At 47.5% G+C, this 16,965-nt stretch overlaps 1 protein-coding gene across 1 annotated transcript in view; it reads left to right on the top strand.

Moving 5' to 3' along the window:
* Window positions 1–13,858, top strand: part of LOC121554576 (semaphorin-4F-like) — a 16,097-nt gene extending 2,239 nt beyond the window's left edge. The window contains exons 4-17 of the mRNA XM_045207963.1: window positions 1–89; window positions 4,672–4,791; window positions 4,934–5,088; window positions 5,778–5,959; window positions 9,200–9,341; window positions 10,047–10,106; window positions 10,198–10,354; window positions 10,792–10,901; window positions 11,184–11,335; window positions 11,427–11,482; window positions 11,752–11,863; window positions 11,979–12,057; window positions 12,957–13,099; window positions 13,282–13,858. The exon at window positions 1–89 is cut by the window's left edge and continues 23 nt beyond it. Of these exons, the coding sequence (XP_045063898.1) occupies window positions 1–89; window positions 4,672–4,791; window positions 4,934–5,088; window positions 5,778–5,959; window positions 9,200–9,341; window positions 10,047–10,106; window positions 10,198–10,354; window positions 10,792–10,901; window positions 11,184–11,335; window positions 11,427–11,482; window positions 11,752–11,863; window positions 11,979–12,057; window positions 12,957–13,099; window positions 13,282–13,858 (2,134 nt within the window). The remainder of the gene's footprint in view (window positions 90–4,671; window positions 4,792–4,933; window positions 5,089–5,777; window positions 5,960–9,199; window positions 9,342–10,046; window positions 10,107–10,197; window positions 10,355–10,791; window positions 10,902–11,183; window positions 11,336–11,426; window positions 11,483–11,751; window positions 11,864–11,978; window positions 12,058–12,956; window positions 13,100–13,281) is intronic.
* The last annotated feature ends 3,107 nt before the right edge of the window (window positions 13,859–16,965 follow it).

The following is a 16,965-nucleotide window of genomic DNA, read 5'->3' as shown; positions in this document are numbered from 1 at the left end:
GCGAGGGGAGGATGGAGGGGTGAGGATGGAGACCGGGAAAGGGAAATGTCCCTTTGAGCCCAGCCAGCACTATACAGCTGTAATGGCAGGTATTAGAACACACACTGTACACACACACTGTACACACACACACACACTGTACACACACTGTACACACACACACACACTGTACACACACACACTGTACACACACACTGTACACACACACACTGTACACACACACTGTACACACACACTGTACACACACACTGTACACACACACACTGTACACACACACTGTACACACACACACTGTACACACACACTGTACACACACACACACACACTGTACACACACACTGTACACACACACTGTACACACACACACTGTACACACACACTGTACACACACACACTGTACACACACACACTGTACACACACACTGTACACACACACTGTACACACACACACTGTATACACACACTGCACACACACACACACTGTACACACACACTGTATACACACACTGTATACACACACACACTGTATACACACACTGCACACACACACTGTATACACACACTGTATACACACACGGTATACACACACTGTACACACACACACTGTACACACACACTGTACACACACACACACTACACACACACTGTATACACACACTGTACACACACACTGTATACACACACTGTATACACACACACTGCACACACACACTGTATACACACACACTGCACACACACACTGTATACACACACTGTATACACACACTGTATACACACACACTGTACACACACACTGTACACACACACTGTACACACACAGACAGGTAATATACACATTGTTTTTAAACTCACTAACTAACGAACACAGTAGCTTTGTGGTTAGAGTGTCTTCCCTGAGGCTAGTGTCCTGTCCAGGGGGTGTCCTGTACATCAAGCTGTCTCACTACAGAAACAGGAGATAGACTAGTGTCCTGTCCAGGGGGTGTCCTGTACATCAAGCTGTCTCACTACAGAAACAGGAGATAGACTAGCGTCCTGTCCAGGGGGTGTCCTGTACATCAAGATGTCTCACTACAGAAACAGGAGATAGACTAGTGTCCTGTCCAGGGGGTGTCCTGTACATCAAGCTGTCTCACTACAGAAACAGGAGATAGACTAGCGTCCTGTCCAGGGGGTGTCCTGTACATCAAGCTGTCTCACTACAGAAACAGGAGATAGACTAGCGTCCTGTCCAGGGGGTGTCCTGTACATCAAGCTGTCTCACTACAGAAACAGGAGATAGGCTAGTGTCATGTCCAGGGGGTGTCCTGTACATCAAGCTGTCTCACTACAGAAACAGGAGATAGGCTAGTGTCCTGTCCAGGGGGTGTCCTGTACATCAAGCTGTCTCACTACAGAAACAGGAGATAGGCTAGTGTCCTGTCCAGGGGGTGTCCTGTACATCAAGCTGTCTCACTACAGAAACAGGAGATAGGCTAGTGTCCTGTCCAGGGGGTGTCCTGTACATCAAGCTGTCTCACTACAGAAACAGGAGATAGACTAGTGTCCTGTCCAGGGGGTGTCCTGTACATCAAGCTGCCTCACTACAGAAACAGGAGATAGACTAGTGTCCTGTCCAGGGGGTGTCCTGTACATCAAGCTGTCTCACTACAGAAACAGGAGATAGACTAGTGTCCTGTCCAGGGGTGTCCTGTACATCAAGCTGTCTCACTACAGAAACAGGAGATAGACTAGTGTCCTGTCCAGGGGGTGTCCTGTACATCAAGCTGTCTCACTACAGAAACAGGAGATAGGCTAGTGTCCTGTCCAGGGGGTGTACTGTACATCAAGCTGCCTCACTACAGAAACAGGAGATAGGCTAGTGTCCTGTCCAGGGGGTGTCCTGTACATCAAGCTGCCTCACTACAGAAACAGGAGATAGACTAGTGTCCTGTCCAGGGGGTGTCCTGTACATCAAGCTGCCTCACTACAGAAACAGGAGATAGACTAGTGTCCTGTCCAGGGGGTGTACTGTACATCAAGCTGCCTCACTACAGAAACAGGAGATAGGCTAGTGTCCTGTCCAGAGGGTGTCCTGTACATCAAGCTGTCTCACTACAGAAACAGGAGATAGACTAGTGTCCTGTCCAGGGGGTGTCCTGTACATCAAGCTGCCTCACTACAGAAACAGGAGATAGACTAGTGTCCTGTCCAGGGGGTGTACTGTACATCAAGCTGCCTCACTACAGAAACAGGAGATAGACTAGTGTCCTGTCCAGGGGGTTTCCTGTACATCAAGCTGCCTCACTACAGAAACAGGAGATAGACTAGCGTCCTGTCCAGGGGGTGTCCTGTACATCAAGCTGTCTCACTACAGAAACAGGAGATAGACTAGTGTCCTGTCCAGGGGGTGTCCTGTACATCAAGCTGCCTCACTACAGAAACAGGAGATAGGCTAGTGTCCTGTCCAGGGGGTGTCCTGTACATCAAGTTGTCTCACTACAGAAACAGGAGATAGGCTAGTGTCCTGTCCAGGGGGTGTCCTGTACATCAAGCTGTCTCACTACAGAAACAGGAGATAGACTAGTGTCCTGTCCAGGGGGTGTCCTGTACATCAAGCTGTCTCACTACAGAAACAGGAGATAGACTAGTGTCCTGTCCAGGGGGTGTCCTGTACATCAAGCTGCCTCACTACAGAAACAGGAGATAGACTAGTGTCCTGTCCAGGGGGTGTACTGTACATCAAGCTGCCTCACTACAGAAACAGGAGATAGACTAGCGTCCTGTCCAGGGGGTGTCCTGTACATCAAGCTGCCTCACTACAGAAACAGGAGATAGACTAGCGTCCTGTCCAGGGGGTGTCCTGTACATCAAGCTGTCTCACTACAGAAACAGGAGATAGACTAGTGTCCTGTCCAGGGGGTGTCCTGTACATCAAGCTGTCTCACTACAAAAACAGGCGATAGACTAGTGTCCTGTCCAGGGGGTGTCCTGTACATTAAGCTGTCTCACTACAGAAACAGGAGATAGACTAGTGTCCTGTCCAGGGGGTGTCAAGCTGTCTCACTACAGAAACAGGAGATAGGCTAGTGTCCTGTCCAGGGGGTGTCCTGTACATCAAGCTGTCTCACTACAGAAACAGGAGATAGACTAGTGTCCTGTCCAGGGGGTGTCCTGTACATCAAGCTGCCTCACTACAGAAACAGGAGATAGACTAGTGTCCTGTCCAGGGGTGTCCTGTACATCAAGCTGCCTCACTACAGAAACAGGAGATAGACTAGTGTCCTGTCCAGGGGTGTCCTGTACAACAAGCTGCCTCACTACAGAAACAGGATATAGACTAGCGTCCTGTCCAGGGGGTGTCCTGTACATCAAGCTGTCTCACTACAGAAACAGGAGATAGACTAGCGTCCTGTCCAGGGGGTGTCCTGTACATCAAGCTGCCTCACTACAGAAACAGGAGATAGACTAGTGTCCTGTCCAGGGGGTGTCCTGTACATCAAGCTGTCTCACTACAGAAACAGGAGATAGGCTAGTGTCCTGTCCAGGGGGTGTCCTGTACATCAAGCTGTCTCACTACAGAAACAGGAGATAGACTAGTGTCCTGTCCAGGGGGTGTCCTGTACATCAAGCTGTCTCACTACAGAAACAGGAGATAGGCTAGTGTCCTGTCCAGGGGGTGTCCTGTACATCAAGCTGCCTCACTACAGAAACAGGAGATAGACTAGTGTCCTGTCCAGGGGGTGTCCTGTACATCAAGCTGTCTCACTACAGAAACAGGAGATAGACTAGTGTCCTGTCCAGGGGGTGTCCTGTACATCAAGCTGTCTCACTACAGAAACAGGAGATAGACTAGCGTCCTGTCCAGGGGGTGTACTTGTACATCAAGCTGCCTCACTACAGAAACATGAGATAGACTAGTGTCCTGTCCAGGGGGTGTCCTGTACATCAAGCTGTCTCACTACAGAAACAGGAGATAGACTAGCGTCCTGTCCAGGGGGTGTCCTGTACATCAAGCTGTCTCACTACAGAAACAGGAGATAGACTAGCGTCCTGTCCAGGGGGTGTACTTGTACATCAAGCTGCCTCACTACAGAAACAGGAGATAGACTAGTGTCCTGTCCAGGGGGTGTCCTGTACATCAAGCTGTCTCACTACAGAAACAGGAGATAGACTAGTGTCCTGTCCAGGGGGTGTACTTGTACATCAAGCTGCCTCACTACAGAAACAGGAGATAGACTAGTGTCCTGTCCAGGGGGTGTCCTGTACATCAAGCTGTCTCACTACAGAAACAGGAGATATACTAGTGTCCTGTCCAGGGGGTGTACTTGTACATCAAGCTGTCTCACTACAGAAACAGGAGATAGACTAGTGTCCTGTCCAGGGGGTGTCCTGTACATCAAGCTGTCTCACTACAGAAACAGGAGATAGGCTCCTGCCCTATGGGCCATTCTGGCTCAGACAAGGCTTACTTGCTAACTTGCTAACACTAATAGACACTTGAATACACACCACATCACATACTCAAATACACACTTTAATAACAGTCCAACACACTCAAATACACACTCTAATACACACTCAGATATGTCTCTCTCTCTCTTTCTCTCTCTCTCTCTCTCTCTCTCTCTCTCTCTCTCTCTCTCTCTCTCTCTCTCTCTCTTCCTTCTCTCTCTCTCTCTCTCTCTCTAGGAGGTATCTTGTACACAGCTGCCACCAGTAACTTCCTGGGAACGTTGTTCGATATCTCCCGGGCAACCGGACAGGAGCAGGAACGTATCCGCACCGAGAGATCCATCAACTGGCTCAGTGGTGAGAAAACACACACACACACTCACACACACACACACACACAGGAGAAAACAGGCACGCGCAGACAGAAAACACACACGCTGTGCTTCACACACACACCTAAACGCAGGTTGTTTGTACGTGTGTCTCTCTCTCTCTGCAGACCCAGAGTTCGTGTCCTCAGTGTTCATAGAGCAGGACGAAGACAACAACCCAACAGGAGACGACAACAAGATCTATTTCTTCTTTACAGAGGTCGCCAAGGAGTACGACCTCTACACTAAGGTCAAAGTTCCCAGGGTCGCACGTGTCTGCAAGGTAGGTCTGGGGCAGTGTATGGGAGGCGGGCGGGGGGGGTGGGGGGGGAACCGCCCGTCCGTCTATTTGTTTCTCTCTTTGTCGTTTCACATTAATTTGCTTGACCCTAGCAAATACATAGGATTTTTTTTGAAGTCCCACTCCTCACATATTTTTGGTGAGACCACCCTAGGCCTCTTATAGTAATCATCAAGTCTCTCTCTTCTCCTTTCCTCCTTCATGCTCTTTTCACTGTATCTTTATACAATCTCTCTCTCTCTCTCTCTCTCTCTCTCTCTCTCTCTCTCTCTCTCTCTCTCTCTCTCTCTCTCTCTCTCTCTCTCTCTCTCTCCACTCCCCCTCCACCACCCCCTCTCTCGCTCCACCCCCCCAACCCCCCCTTTTCCCACTCCCCGCTCTCTCTCTCCACCCCCTCTCTACCCCCCTCTCTCTCTCTCTCCCCTCTCTCTCCATCCCCCTCTCTCTCTCTCTCTCTCCATCTCCCTCTCTCTCCCCCTCTCCCCCTCTCTCTCCCCCCTCTCTCTCCCCCCTCTCCCCCTCTCTCTCTCCCCCTCTCTCTCCCCCTCTCTCCCCCCTCTCCCCCCTCTCTCTCCCCCCTCTCTCTCCCCTCTCTCTCTCCCCCCTCTCTCTCTCCCCCTCTCTCTCCCTCTATCTCCCCCCTCTCTCTCTCCCCATCTATCTCTCTCTAGTCTGATGTAGGTGGTATGAAGACATTACAGAGGCGTTGGACCACCTTCCTCAAGGCTCAGTTGGTGTGTGAGGACAGAGCCAGCGGACAGCGTTACAACATACTGACCGATGTCTACACGACACAACACACATCTGGAGACCCTAGCTCAACACACTTCTACGGTCTCTTCACTTCTCAGTGGTAAGGATGGATGGACTTGTGGACTTCAGTGCACAACACATCAACTGTGTCTGTGACCTGGCGAGAGAGAAAAAAAACCCTGTTCCAAGCCAAACCTTCATATCATGACCGCTAACCGCTGCACACACAGCCTTCATCGTTGTGTCTCCATTAGGGCTGTGGTGGTTATTACAAAATGACTGCCGGTCTCACGGCAATTGATTTAGCATCTCCAGGCCTCCACGAATAGAAGCTGCATTCAAGCCGATGATGGGCGCCTTTGGAACATCTACAGTTAAAAAGTATATAAACAATCAATTTAATAAACACCATCGTAATAAATCCATTATTTATTTTAGTCAGGTCTAAAGAAACATGATATGAAGAAAATGTTTTTCAGAACAACAGAAATGAGTTGGCCTACTGTATGTTATCTGGCTATGCTCCATGCCATAGGCTGTAGGCTAGTTCATTTAGCAGACAAGATATGCTTATAAGTCCCCATGCCATTATTTTACATTATATGATTTTAAAGTAAGAAGAATATAATTGAACTTAGCTGAATAGAATTCCGGAGGAAGTGCGCATATGAAGTGGCAATGTTGAGCTTAAAAGTGATCATTTGAAAAAGGTCCTATACGCTAGATTTAGAGTTATTTGGCAACTATAGTGATGAATGATACAAACCTTAGAATGTCTTAGAAATCAAAAAGGTATATGGGCTGCATGATGCGACTAAAGGCTATTGATGATTTGAGAAAGTCAGAAAAAAGCCTGCGCTCTGTTCCTTGCCTCAGGCTGCACACACTGTTCTCTCATCAATTGATCATATTTTCACCCCATCAGACTATTCTCAATTTAATCTTGTCTTTACTAATATCTAAAATCAGTTTAGATTTATAATGGCCCATTATCAAATGATCAGGAACAGGGGCAAGGGGCAAAAAGACATGTCATCCTTATGCCCTCCAATAGCGAATGGAGGCTGCGCGTTTTCCCGCCGGTCCGATTTTCAACGACGCCAGATAGGCTACTTCGGTTTTATTGCAGAGAGCTGTGCATGATATGAGCAGCTAAGAAATACAAGAACACTTATTTCACTCCACACATCACCCAATGTTTGAGGAGTATGCTCTCGCTGCGCGACAGGTGATATTCCGCCCAAACTCTGTATGCCATGGGCTCTCCAACCCTGTTCCTGCAGCTACCCAGCCAGTACTTTAATTTGGGAAACCAAGTGAAATCTGTTCGAGAACATCGATATTAAGATGTTTTCGCAAACAAAACATATTTTACTAAACGTTTGACAGCCCCTCTGCGCGCTTGAGAAAGGAATAAAGGAGAGAGAGGAGATGGAAACGCATGGTGGTGAGATATTCTGTAGCTAAAGGTAATGTGTCAGCCTATTAGTAATGAACATATAAAGAAATCCCTATTACTAGGTTATTCAAAATCATATACAAATTCACTATAATCGTAAGCCGCCCTGTACAATCAATGAACCAACCGCATCGCCTCGGTCTACAGGTTCTCTCCCAGACTCCTGGATAGAAATGTATGAGGGCATTAATACAGTCCACACTCAAAGGCGATTACTCAAAGTTGTTTACTTTTGGAGTATAGGCTAGACCAGTTATGTACCGAAGACATCTTAAATCAGTTTTGTTTTATGTTTTTCTGCCGTGAGTAATATGCAGTAGGTTATGTATTGTATAACGGCACAATCTTTTTAATTCAGGTGTTTTTTTTCGGGCTTGGGCTCATAAGCCCAATGCAAATGCCTAAGCTCTAATATGTGTATGAGAGTTTTGAATTAATAATCAACTTAGAAACCACTGTCCATTTCGTTGTGTTAGGCTTTGAAACAACATCCACAATCAGTTTCAACTTGCTTTTGAACTTCTTTCTTCAAATTGATCATAATAATAATAATAATATGCCATTTAGCGGGACGCTTTTATCCAAAGCGACTTACGGTCATGTGTGCATACATTTTTACGTATCATCACAATGAGGTGAGTTTTAAAAGCATGAAGCTGTTTTGATGATAAGTGTTTATGTGATTTTTCGATTGCATTTGCACTGATGTCAGAGTGGTTAGAAGGACAATAGAGGCCGGAGTACCAGGCCATTAGCGACCTAATGGTCGTTTGGGTCCTACCAACACATGTCCTGAGTGCACACTGTAAGAGGAGATTACCATGACTCAATGGTCAAGTGGAATTTTACTGCGGTCATGACTGCCTGTGCGGTGGTGATGTGGTCACCACAACAGCCCTACTCACCATTATTAGCTAACGTCATAATCAACATAGCTACTAGAACTAAAGTGTTAGTAAACCCGCTACAATCATGCAGTACAGTGTAGTCAGCAAGCAGTTTAGCAGTTATAGCTGCGGGCCCCGGTGGCAATGAAGTAATAAAACCAAAAGCTTAACTTGACTTGGAAGAGTTCCAGTGCTGGATAGCCATAGCCAGCTAGCTAACATAGCATCCCTCTCTGTTTGACCCAGGTGTTTGAATAGGCTAAACTAGCTAGCTGCCTTTGACACTAGCTAAGTAAGTGAAAGTGAAAAAATATATACTATGAAATATAGCTAGCTCGCTTTCTTGCTACTCCTTCATTTTAGAATAAATTAATTTGTTCAAAACTGTTGTCTTTCTCTCTCTTTGAGTCAACTACCCACCACATTTTATGCACTGCAGTGCTAGCTAGCTGTAGCTTATGCTTTCAGTACTAGATTCATTCTTTGATCCTTTTGATTGGGTGGACAACATGTCAGTTCATGCTGCAAGAGCTCTGATAGGTTGGAGGACGTTGTCCGGAAGTTGTCATAATCACTGCGTAAGTCTATGGAATGGACTGAGAACTACGAGCCTCCTAGGTTTTGTATTGAAGTCAATGTACCCAGAGGAGAACGGAAGCTAGCTGTCCTCCGGCTACACCATGGACCTACCCTACAGAGTGCTGCTGAGGCTACTGTAGACCTTCATTGCTAATCAGTGTGTTTTAATCAATTATTTGGTGACGTGAATATATTTAGTGTAGTTTTATCTAAAAAGGATAACTTCTTGAATGTTTCACTATTTTAATTTGTATGAAATTCACTGAGGAGCCTCAACTGGTAGAGAGTATAGAGTGAGAGAGACAACAACAGGAACATGTGAAACTTCCTTTCATTATACTTGTTCACCTAAATCAAATCCTCTCCCTCTCTCCTGTGTGTGTGTGTGTGTGTGTGTGTGTGTGTGTGTGTGCAGGGAGTATGAGGAGTTGTCAGCGGTGTGTGTGTACAGTCTGGCTGACATCAGTAAAGTGATGGACGGACCCTTTAAGGAACTGAAGAAGACCTGTGAGAACTGGATCAACCCAGAACCAGTACCAACACCTAGACCAGGACAGGTACAGTCTAGAACACATTACATAGAACCACTATCAACACCTAGACCTGGGCAGGTACAGTCTAGAACACATTACCTAGAACCAGTACCAGTACCAACACCTAGACCTGGACAGGTACAGTCTAGAACACATTACCTAGAACCAGTACCAAAACCTAGACCAGGACAGGTACAGTCTAGAACACATTACATAGAACCACTACCAATACCTAGACCAGGACAGGTACAGTCTAGAACACATTACATAGAACCACTATCAACACCTAGACCTGGACAGGTACAGTCTAGAACACATTACCTAGAACCACTATCAACACCTAGACCAGGACAGGTACAGTCTAGAACACATTACATAGAACCACTATCAATACCTAGACCTGGACAGGTACAGTCTAGAACACATTACCTAGAACCACTATCAACACCTAGACCAGGACAGGTACAGTCTAGAACACATTACCTAGAACCACTATCAACACCTAGACCAGGACAGGTACAGTCTAGAACACATTACCTAGAACCACTATCAATACCTAGACCAGGACAGGTACAGTCTAGAACACATTACCTAGAACCACTATCAACACCTAGACCTGGACAGGTGCTCAGTACCAGGTTACACCAGGACCTGCCTAGTTAAAAGTTATTTGAGATAGATGAATGAGTTAAGAACTTTAAATATTAACTAAATCTTTCCTTTACCCAGTGTCTGAACAGTGCTCTGAGAGCGGAGGGCTTCGAGTCTTCTCTCAAGCTGCCGGACAAGGTAATATATAATACAGTATAATAATAATATAATTATACTAATCTATATCAATATAATATATATATAATAATAATATTATATATGCTTGAAGGTGTTGACGTTTATGAGAGACCACCCTCTGATGGAGAACAGTGTGATCGCAGTGCCTATACTGGTGAGGAGGGGAGTCACATACACTAAAGTAGCTGTTACCAGGACGACCACGCTGTCGCAGAGCAACGCAGCCACCGTGCTGCACCTGGGAACAGGTGAGAGGGGAGGGGGATGGGAGGAGGGGGAGGAGAGTGAGAAAGTAGGGGTGGAGGGAGAGAAAGGAGTGTTGGTGGGGTAAAGGAAGGAGAGATGTTAAAGGAAGGAGAGATGTTAAAGGAAGGAGGGATGGTAAAGGAAGGAGGGATGGTAAAGGAAGGAGGGATGTTAAAGGAAGGAGGGATGTTAAAGGAAGGAGGGATGGTAAAGGAAGGAGGGATGGTAAAGGAAGGAGGGATGTTAAAGTGAGAGTAAGGAGAAATGTTAAAGTGAGAGGAAGGAAGACTTCTGGAAGGAGAAAGGAGGGATCTGGAAAATACTTAAAGAAGGAATGATTGTGACAAAGAGAACTCCAAATGTGTGCTTTGATCTTGTTAACGTGTGTGTGTCTGTGTGTGTGTGTGTGTGTGTGTGTGTGTGTGTGTGTGACCACCAGATCGGGGGGAGCTCCACAGAGTAGTGGTGGTAGGACACAACACTACGCTACTACAGGAGATACCTCTCTTCTCTGAACAGGAACCTGTCAACAACATACTGCTACACAAGGTAACACACACACAAACACACACAGACACACACAGACACACAGACACACACACACACACACACACACACACACACACACACACACACACACACACACACACACACACACACACACACACACACACACAGACACAAGCTAAACTTCTATTCCTTCCCTCCTCTCTCTCTCCCCCGCTCCTCTCTCTCCCCTCCCTCTCTCCCTCCCTCCTCTCTCTCCCCTCCCTCCCTCCCTCCCTCCCTCCCTCCCTCCCTCCCTCCCTCTCTCCCTCCCTCCCTCCTCAGGGGCAGGCTCTAGTAGGTACCCCCCTATCCCTGGCCCGTGTGGGGGCAGAGGGGTGCAGCCTGTACACCAACTGTGAGGTGTGTGCCCGGGCTAGGCCCCTGGGGTGTGTGTGGAGGGCCAAAGAGGGAACCTGTGGCCCCAGCATGACAGAGTGAGTAACACACACACTATAACAGAAGTATTTAAGCACACACACACACACACACACACACGCGATCTTACCCTCCGTGTGTATGTTGTAGGCCCATCCAGGGAGAGGAAGTAGAGGATGCTCTGAAGCTGTGTGACAGTGGAGAAGGTGAGTGAAACTGCTTGATAATCAATGATAATAACAACAACAACAACAACTGCTGCTTGTTAATCACTTAGAAGTACCTTCTACAAGTTTACATTACTGCAAAGAGTTTCCAGGTTATAGTTGCAATTGAAATCAATATATATATATTTTTTATTTTGTCCCTCCCTCCCTCTCCCCGATCCCTCCCTCCCTCTCTCCCTCCCTCCTCCCCCCTCCCTCCCTCCTTCCCTCTCCCCAATCCCTCCCTCTCTCCCCTCCCTCCCCTCCAGGTCGTTGTTCCCCTGCCCTGAGGGAGCTGCGTGTCTCTGTGGGTCTCCATGTTCTGTTGCCCTGCGTCCAGGTGTCACCACGCCCCTGTACCTGGGAACACCCACCACACAGGTGATGCTTTATACAATGAATAATAATAATAATAATAATAATAGTTATAACAACAGCAAATACAAATAACAACATGAAGAAGAACAATAATAAATGTCTAATGTTTTTCTCCCAGACACACCCGTCAGCATCACTCTGACCTGGAGGTCACTGTCACAGTGGAGAGCCTGGGGACATACACATGTCTATGTCAGGTAGGCTGAACACACACACACACACACACACACACACACACACACACCACACACACACCACACACACACCACACACACATGCAAGCAAGCATACGCACGTTCACTCTGTGCTACCCCTACTCCCCCTCCCCCCTTTGTTCCCCCCTCTCCCCTCTCTCCCTCCTGTCCTCCCTCTCCCTCTCTCCCTCCTGTCCCCCTCTCTCCCTCCTGTCCCCTCTCTCCCTCTCTCTCCCTCCTGTCCCCCTCTCCCCTCTCTCCCTCCTGTCCCCCTCTCCCCTCTCTCCCTCCTGTCCCCCTCACCCCTCTATCCCTCCTGTCCTCCCTCTCCCTCTCTCCCTCCTGTCCCCCTCTCTCCCTCCTGTCCCCCTCTCCCCTCTCTCCCTCCTGTCCCCCCTCTCCCCCTCTCCCTCCTGTCCCCCCTCTCCCTCTCTCCCTCCTGTCCCCCCTCTCCCCTCTCTCCCTCCTGTCCCCCTCTCCCCCTCTCTCCCTCCTGTCCCCCCTCTCCCTCTCTCCCTCCTGTCCCCCCTCTCCCCTCTCTCCTCCTGTCCCTCCCTCTCCCCTCTCTCCCTCCTGTCCCCCCTCTCCCCTCTCTCCCTCCTGTCCCCCCTCTCCCTCTCTCCCTCCTGTCCCCCCCTCTCTCCTCTCTACCTCCTGTCCCCCCTCTCCTCTCTCCCCCTCACCCCTCTCTCCCTCCTGTCCTCCCTCTCCCCTCTCCCCTCTCTCCCTCCTGTCCCCCCCTCTCTCCTCTCTACCTCCTGTCCCCCCTCTCTCCTCTCTCCCTCCTGTCCCCCCTAGCCCCTGTCTCTCCCCCACCAGGACGGTGGTCTAATGGGTAAACGCGAGTGTCCTACCTGTTTAGAAGTGAACTTTATTACTGTGTATGTGTGTGTGTGGTCCAGGAGGGTGGACCAGGGGGTAAGGAGGAGAGTCCTGCCTGTCGCAGAGCCTCCTACCATCTCACCCTGGAGGATCCCAGCGCTGGGGGGGCCGTGGCCACGGCTGGAGGACGTCACCTACTGGTCATCTACATACTCTGCTTCAGGTAGGATAAACACACACATGGACACACACATGGACACACACACACACACACACACATGGACACACACATGCATCTTCACTCACTCTTTGCTGCTCTCAAAACTTAAATAAATCTCTCTTTAACCCACGATCCCTTCTCTCACATCTCTTTCCCCCCCTCCCCGATCCCCCTCTCTCCCCCAGCCTGGGCGTTGCCATCGGTGGCTTTCTCCTCCACTGCCTTTCCCGCCAACGCGGGATTGGCCAGCGCCACCCAGACCACTCCCTTTCCTCTGAGAAAGGGCAGGACTTGCTGGGCTCCTCGGCGACGCCGCAGTCACCTAGCAGTGCCAGTTTGCTGTCGGAGGGGTTCCCATTAACGGAGAAGAGAGGAAATGGAACGCTGCTACTGACACACCACCACAACAACGGCAACGATGGTCACCACGGCAACTACGGCATCGTTGGCAGCAACGGCGGCTACAACGGTAACCGTGGCAACGGCGGCGGCCACGGCAACGGTGGCTACGCCAACAACGCTAACTGTAACGTGCAGACGGCAGCGAGCGCTGTGGATGGGCTGAAGCTTCACGTTCAGGAGATGGTGACGGGGGAGAGGAGCGGGGGAGAGAGGGAGAGCGGGAGGCCGGAGAGAGGACAGGGGGATGAGGAGGACGAGGGGCTGGGGGAGGGGTTGGTGGGACTGGAGGAGGAATTAGCGGGGTTTGCGTTGTTTAAGTTACCGGCACCATTAGCCCAGTGTGAGGAGAGTTCCATCTGATACGCAGAACGATGTAGAGGCATGACCAAGATACACGTGTTGAGAAACGAGACATATAGGCTGCGTCACAAACAACACCCTGGTCAGAAGCAGTGCACTATGTAGAGAATAGTGTGCCATTTGAGACGCAGCCTAAAAAAGAGAGACATTACTGAGCTCTTCTCTGTCTATTGCTGAACACGGACGAACGAGGGATGAAAAGAGAGAGAAAGGGTTGGCTGAGGAGATAAAACACTTGTGATACACAGTCACAACCTCTCCGTCTGTCCTTTACTCTCCACAACCAACAACCTATCAAAGTCACAAATTGGCCCCACACACAAAAGCCATACACTTTCTCTTTCTTTCTTTCTTTCTTTCTTTCTTTCTTTCTTTCTTTCTTTCTTTCTTTCTTTCTTTCTTTCTTTCTTCTTTCTTTCTTTCTTTCTTTCTTTCTTTCTTTCTTTCTTTCTTTCTTTCTTTCTTTCTTTCTTTCTTTCTTTCTTTCTTTCTTTCTTTCTTTCTTTCTTTCTTTCTTTCTTTCTCTCTCTCTCTCTCTCTCTCTCTCTCTCTCTCTCTCTCTCTCTCTCTCTCTCTCTCTCTCTCTCTCTCTCTCTCTCTCTCTCTCTCTCTCTCTCTCTCTCTCTCTCTCTCTCTCTCTCTCTCTCTCTCTCTCTCTCTCTCTCTCTCTCACCTCTGTATTTTTTCTCTCCACAACCAACAACCAATCCAAGTCACAAAGGGGTCCCAGAGCCACACCGTGCCCAGGCAGAGTGCACGATACTGTGCATGACGTGGCGAGAGGTCAGCTTCTTACGCCAAGACTGCTATTAATGAAGGCTGACGTTGCGTTCCAATAATCTCTCCTTTCTCCCGAAGTGTGCACACTTTTGGAGAAAAGGTGGAAAATCAGGATGCAGCCGCAAAACTATGGATCTGTCTCAGACCTCTCAGATGGACTGTAGTGGCCGAGCTCAGATGTTAGATTAGAGGTCAAAAGTTCAAAGGTCATGATTGAAAAAGGAGAGTTACTAAATATAAAGACATGAACTGGAGATCCAGACGGAACGTTATTAAGACAAGGAAGACAAGAAAATAAGAATATTGGAATTCCGGAATGGAATTGTGGAAGATTCTGAAATTTTCAGACTGGGAACATTCCTATTTGGGAAAACTGAGAGGGATTCTGTTATGGAATTTTAGCCTCACCTGATTGGACACCCGCCATTTTGTTTCTCTGAGTGAAGGCCTTTTTCCCAAATGGCACCTACTTTTGACCAGAGCCCTATAGGTCAAAAGTAGTGCACTATGTAGAGAATAGGGTGCTATTAGAGACAAAGCCAGGGGTTTCAATCAAAACCTTTTAATATAATGTAACTAGATCACTGTTGTTTTACAGTACAGTAGAAGTTGAGGGACGACACCATAGAAACAGAATGTTGTTTTACACAGTAGACTTTTAGAATTAGTGGTGACACGAGAAACCCTGGAGATCCTCAAGGAACCCCTGTAGTTCCTCAAGGAACCCCTGTAGTTCCTCAAGGAACCCCTGTAGTTCCTCAAGGAACCATTGTTAGTCAATGGTTCATATTTGCACCTTCGGTTAGTTGAGGGGTTGTTGGAGGAACCTTTAATGAACGTGTCAAACTCATTCCACAGAGGGCCCAAGTGTCCTGAGAGTTTACGCTCCACCCTTGTACTTGATTGATGAATTAAAGGTCACTAATTAGTAAGGATCTCCCTTCACCTGGTTGTCCAAGTCTTAATTGAAAGGAAAAAAAACAAAAACCCGCAGACACTCGGCCCTCCATGGAATGTTTGACGCCCCTGCTTTAATGGTTCATTGTAGCAACAGGTTCCTGAAGGAACCCTGGAGTGGAGGCGTGACTTAGTAGGGGCGTGGGTTTAAAATATATATTTTCTTGGCCACTCTTTAGAGTAAATGTCCTGTTCATCTGTTCTGTTGTATTGTCATCACATGTTAAGGTTGAGCACTGACAGTTTTGTAGCTTCAATGAGGCTAACAGAGGGGTATGAGTTCCTCGAGAGTCTATGTTGGAATAGTTACCACTTTATTGTTGAATGGAATCAGCAATGTTAATATTATAAATATTATATTAGAATATGTAACATGTATAAATATTCAAGTAACATTTTAAATGGCAGTGTACAAACTTAACATGATGAACAGGAATGACATTTACGCTAACGGGTGACCAAAAAGAACTATCTGAAAGTCATGCCTCCAATAAGCCACGCCTCCAATCTAATAGGCTGCCACCGCACAATATATTATTAAAAAGGTTCAAAATTGAACCCCTCCCATCACAAAAAGGTTCCGGTTTGAACCTTTATACAGGGGTTCCTGTTTCAACTGGAAAGGTACCACTGGTGTGGCAACCCAAAAGGTTCTTCCAGGCACCTTTACATCTACGATTGTACAGTGGAGGTTGGGGAGGAGACCATAGAAACAGAATGACTAGAAAGGGCATTCCCCATTCAAATCAATGGGTTTGTAATGGGTTTACCGGCAGCCATTTAACAAGTGGGATTCTATTTCTATGTCAACACTGATGATGTCACACCGTAGTTGAATGATCACAACAGAGGGTCAGAATAGAGTTGAAGTCGGAAGTTTACATACACCTTAGCCAAATACATTTAAACTCTGTTTTTCAAAATTCCTGACATTTAATCCTGGTAAAAATTCCCTGTTTTAGGTCAGTTAGGATCACCACTTTATTTTAAGAATGTGAAATGTCAGAATAATAGTAGAGAGAATTATTTATTTCAGCTTTTATTTCTTTTATCACATTCCCAGTGGGTCAGAAGTTTACATACACTCAATTAGTATTTGGTAGCATTGCCTTTAAATTGTTTAACTTGGGTCAAACATTTCAGGTAGCCTTCCACAAGCTTCCCACAATAAGTTGGGTGAATTTTGGCCCATTCCTCCTGACAGAGCTGGTGTAACTGAGTCAGGTTTGTAGGCCTCCTTGCTCGCACACGCTTTTTCAGTTCTGCCCACACATTTTCTATAGGATTGAGGTCAGGGCTTTGTGATGGCCACTCCAATACCTTGACTTTTTTGTCCTTAAGCCATTTTTCCACAACTTTGGAAGTATGCT

The sequence above is a fragment of the Coregonus clupeaformis genome, chromosome 27, assembly GCF_020615455.1.
Source record: "Coregonus clupeaformis isolate EN_2021a chromosome 27, ASM2061545v1, whole genome shotgun sequence".
NCBI classification, from domain to species: Eukaryota; Metazoa; Chordata; class Actinopteri; order Salmoniformes; family Salmonidae; genus Coregonus; species Coregonus clupeaformis.
This window is presented reverse-complemented; position numbering and strand designations above follow the sequence as displayed.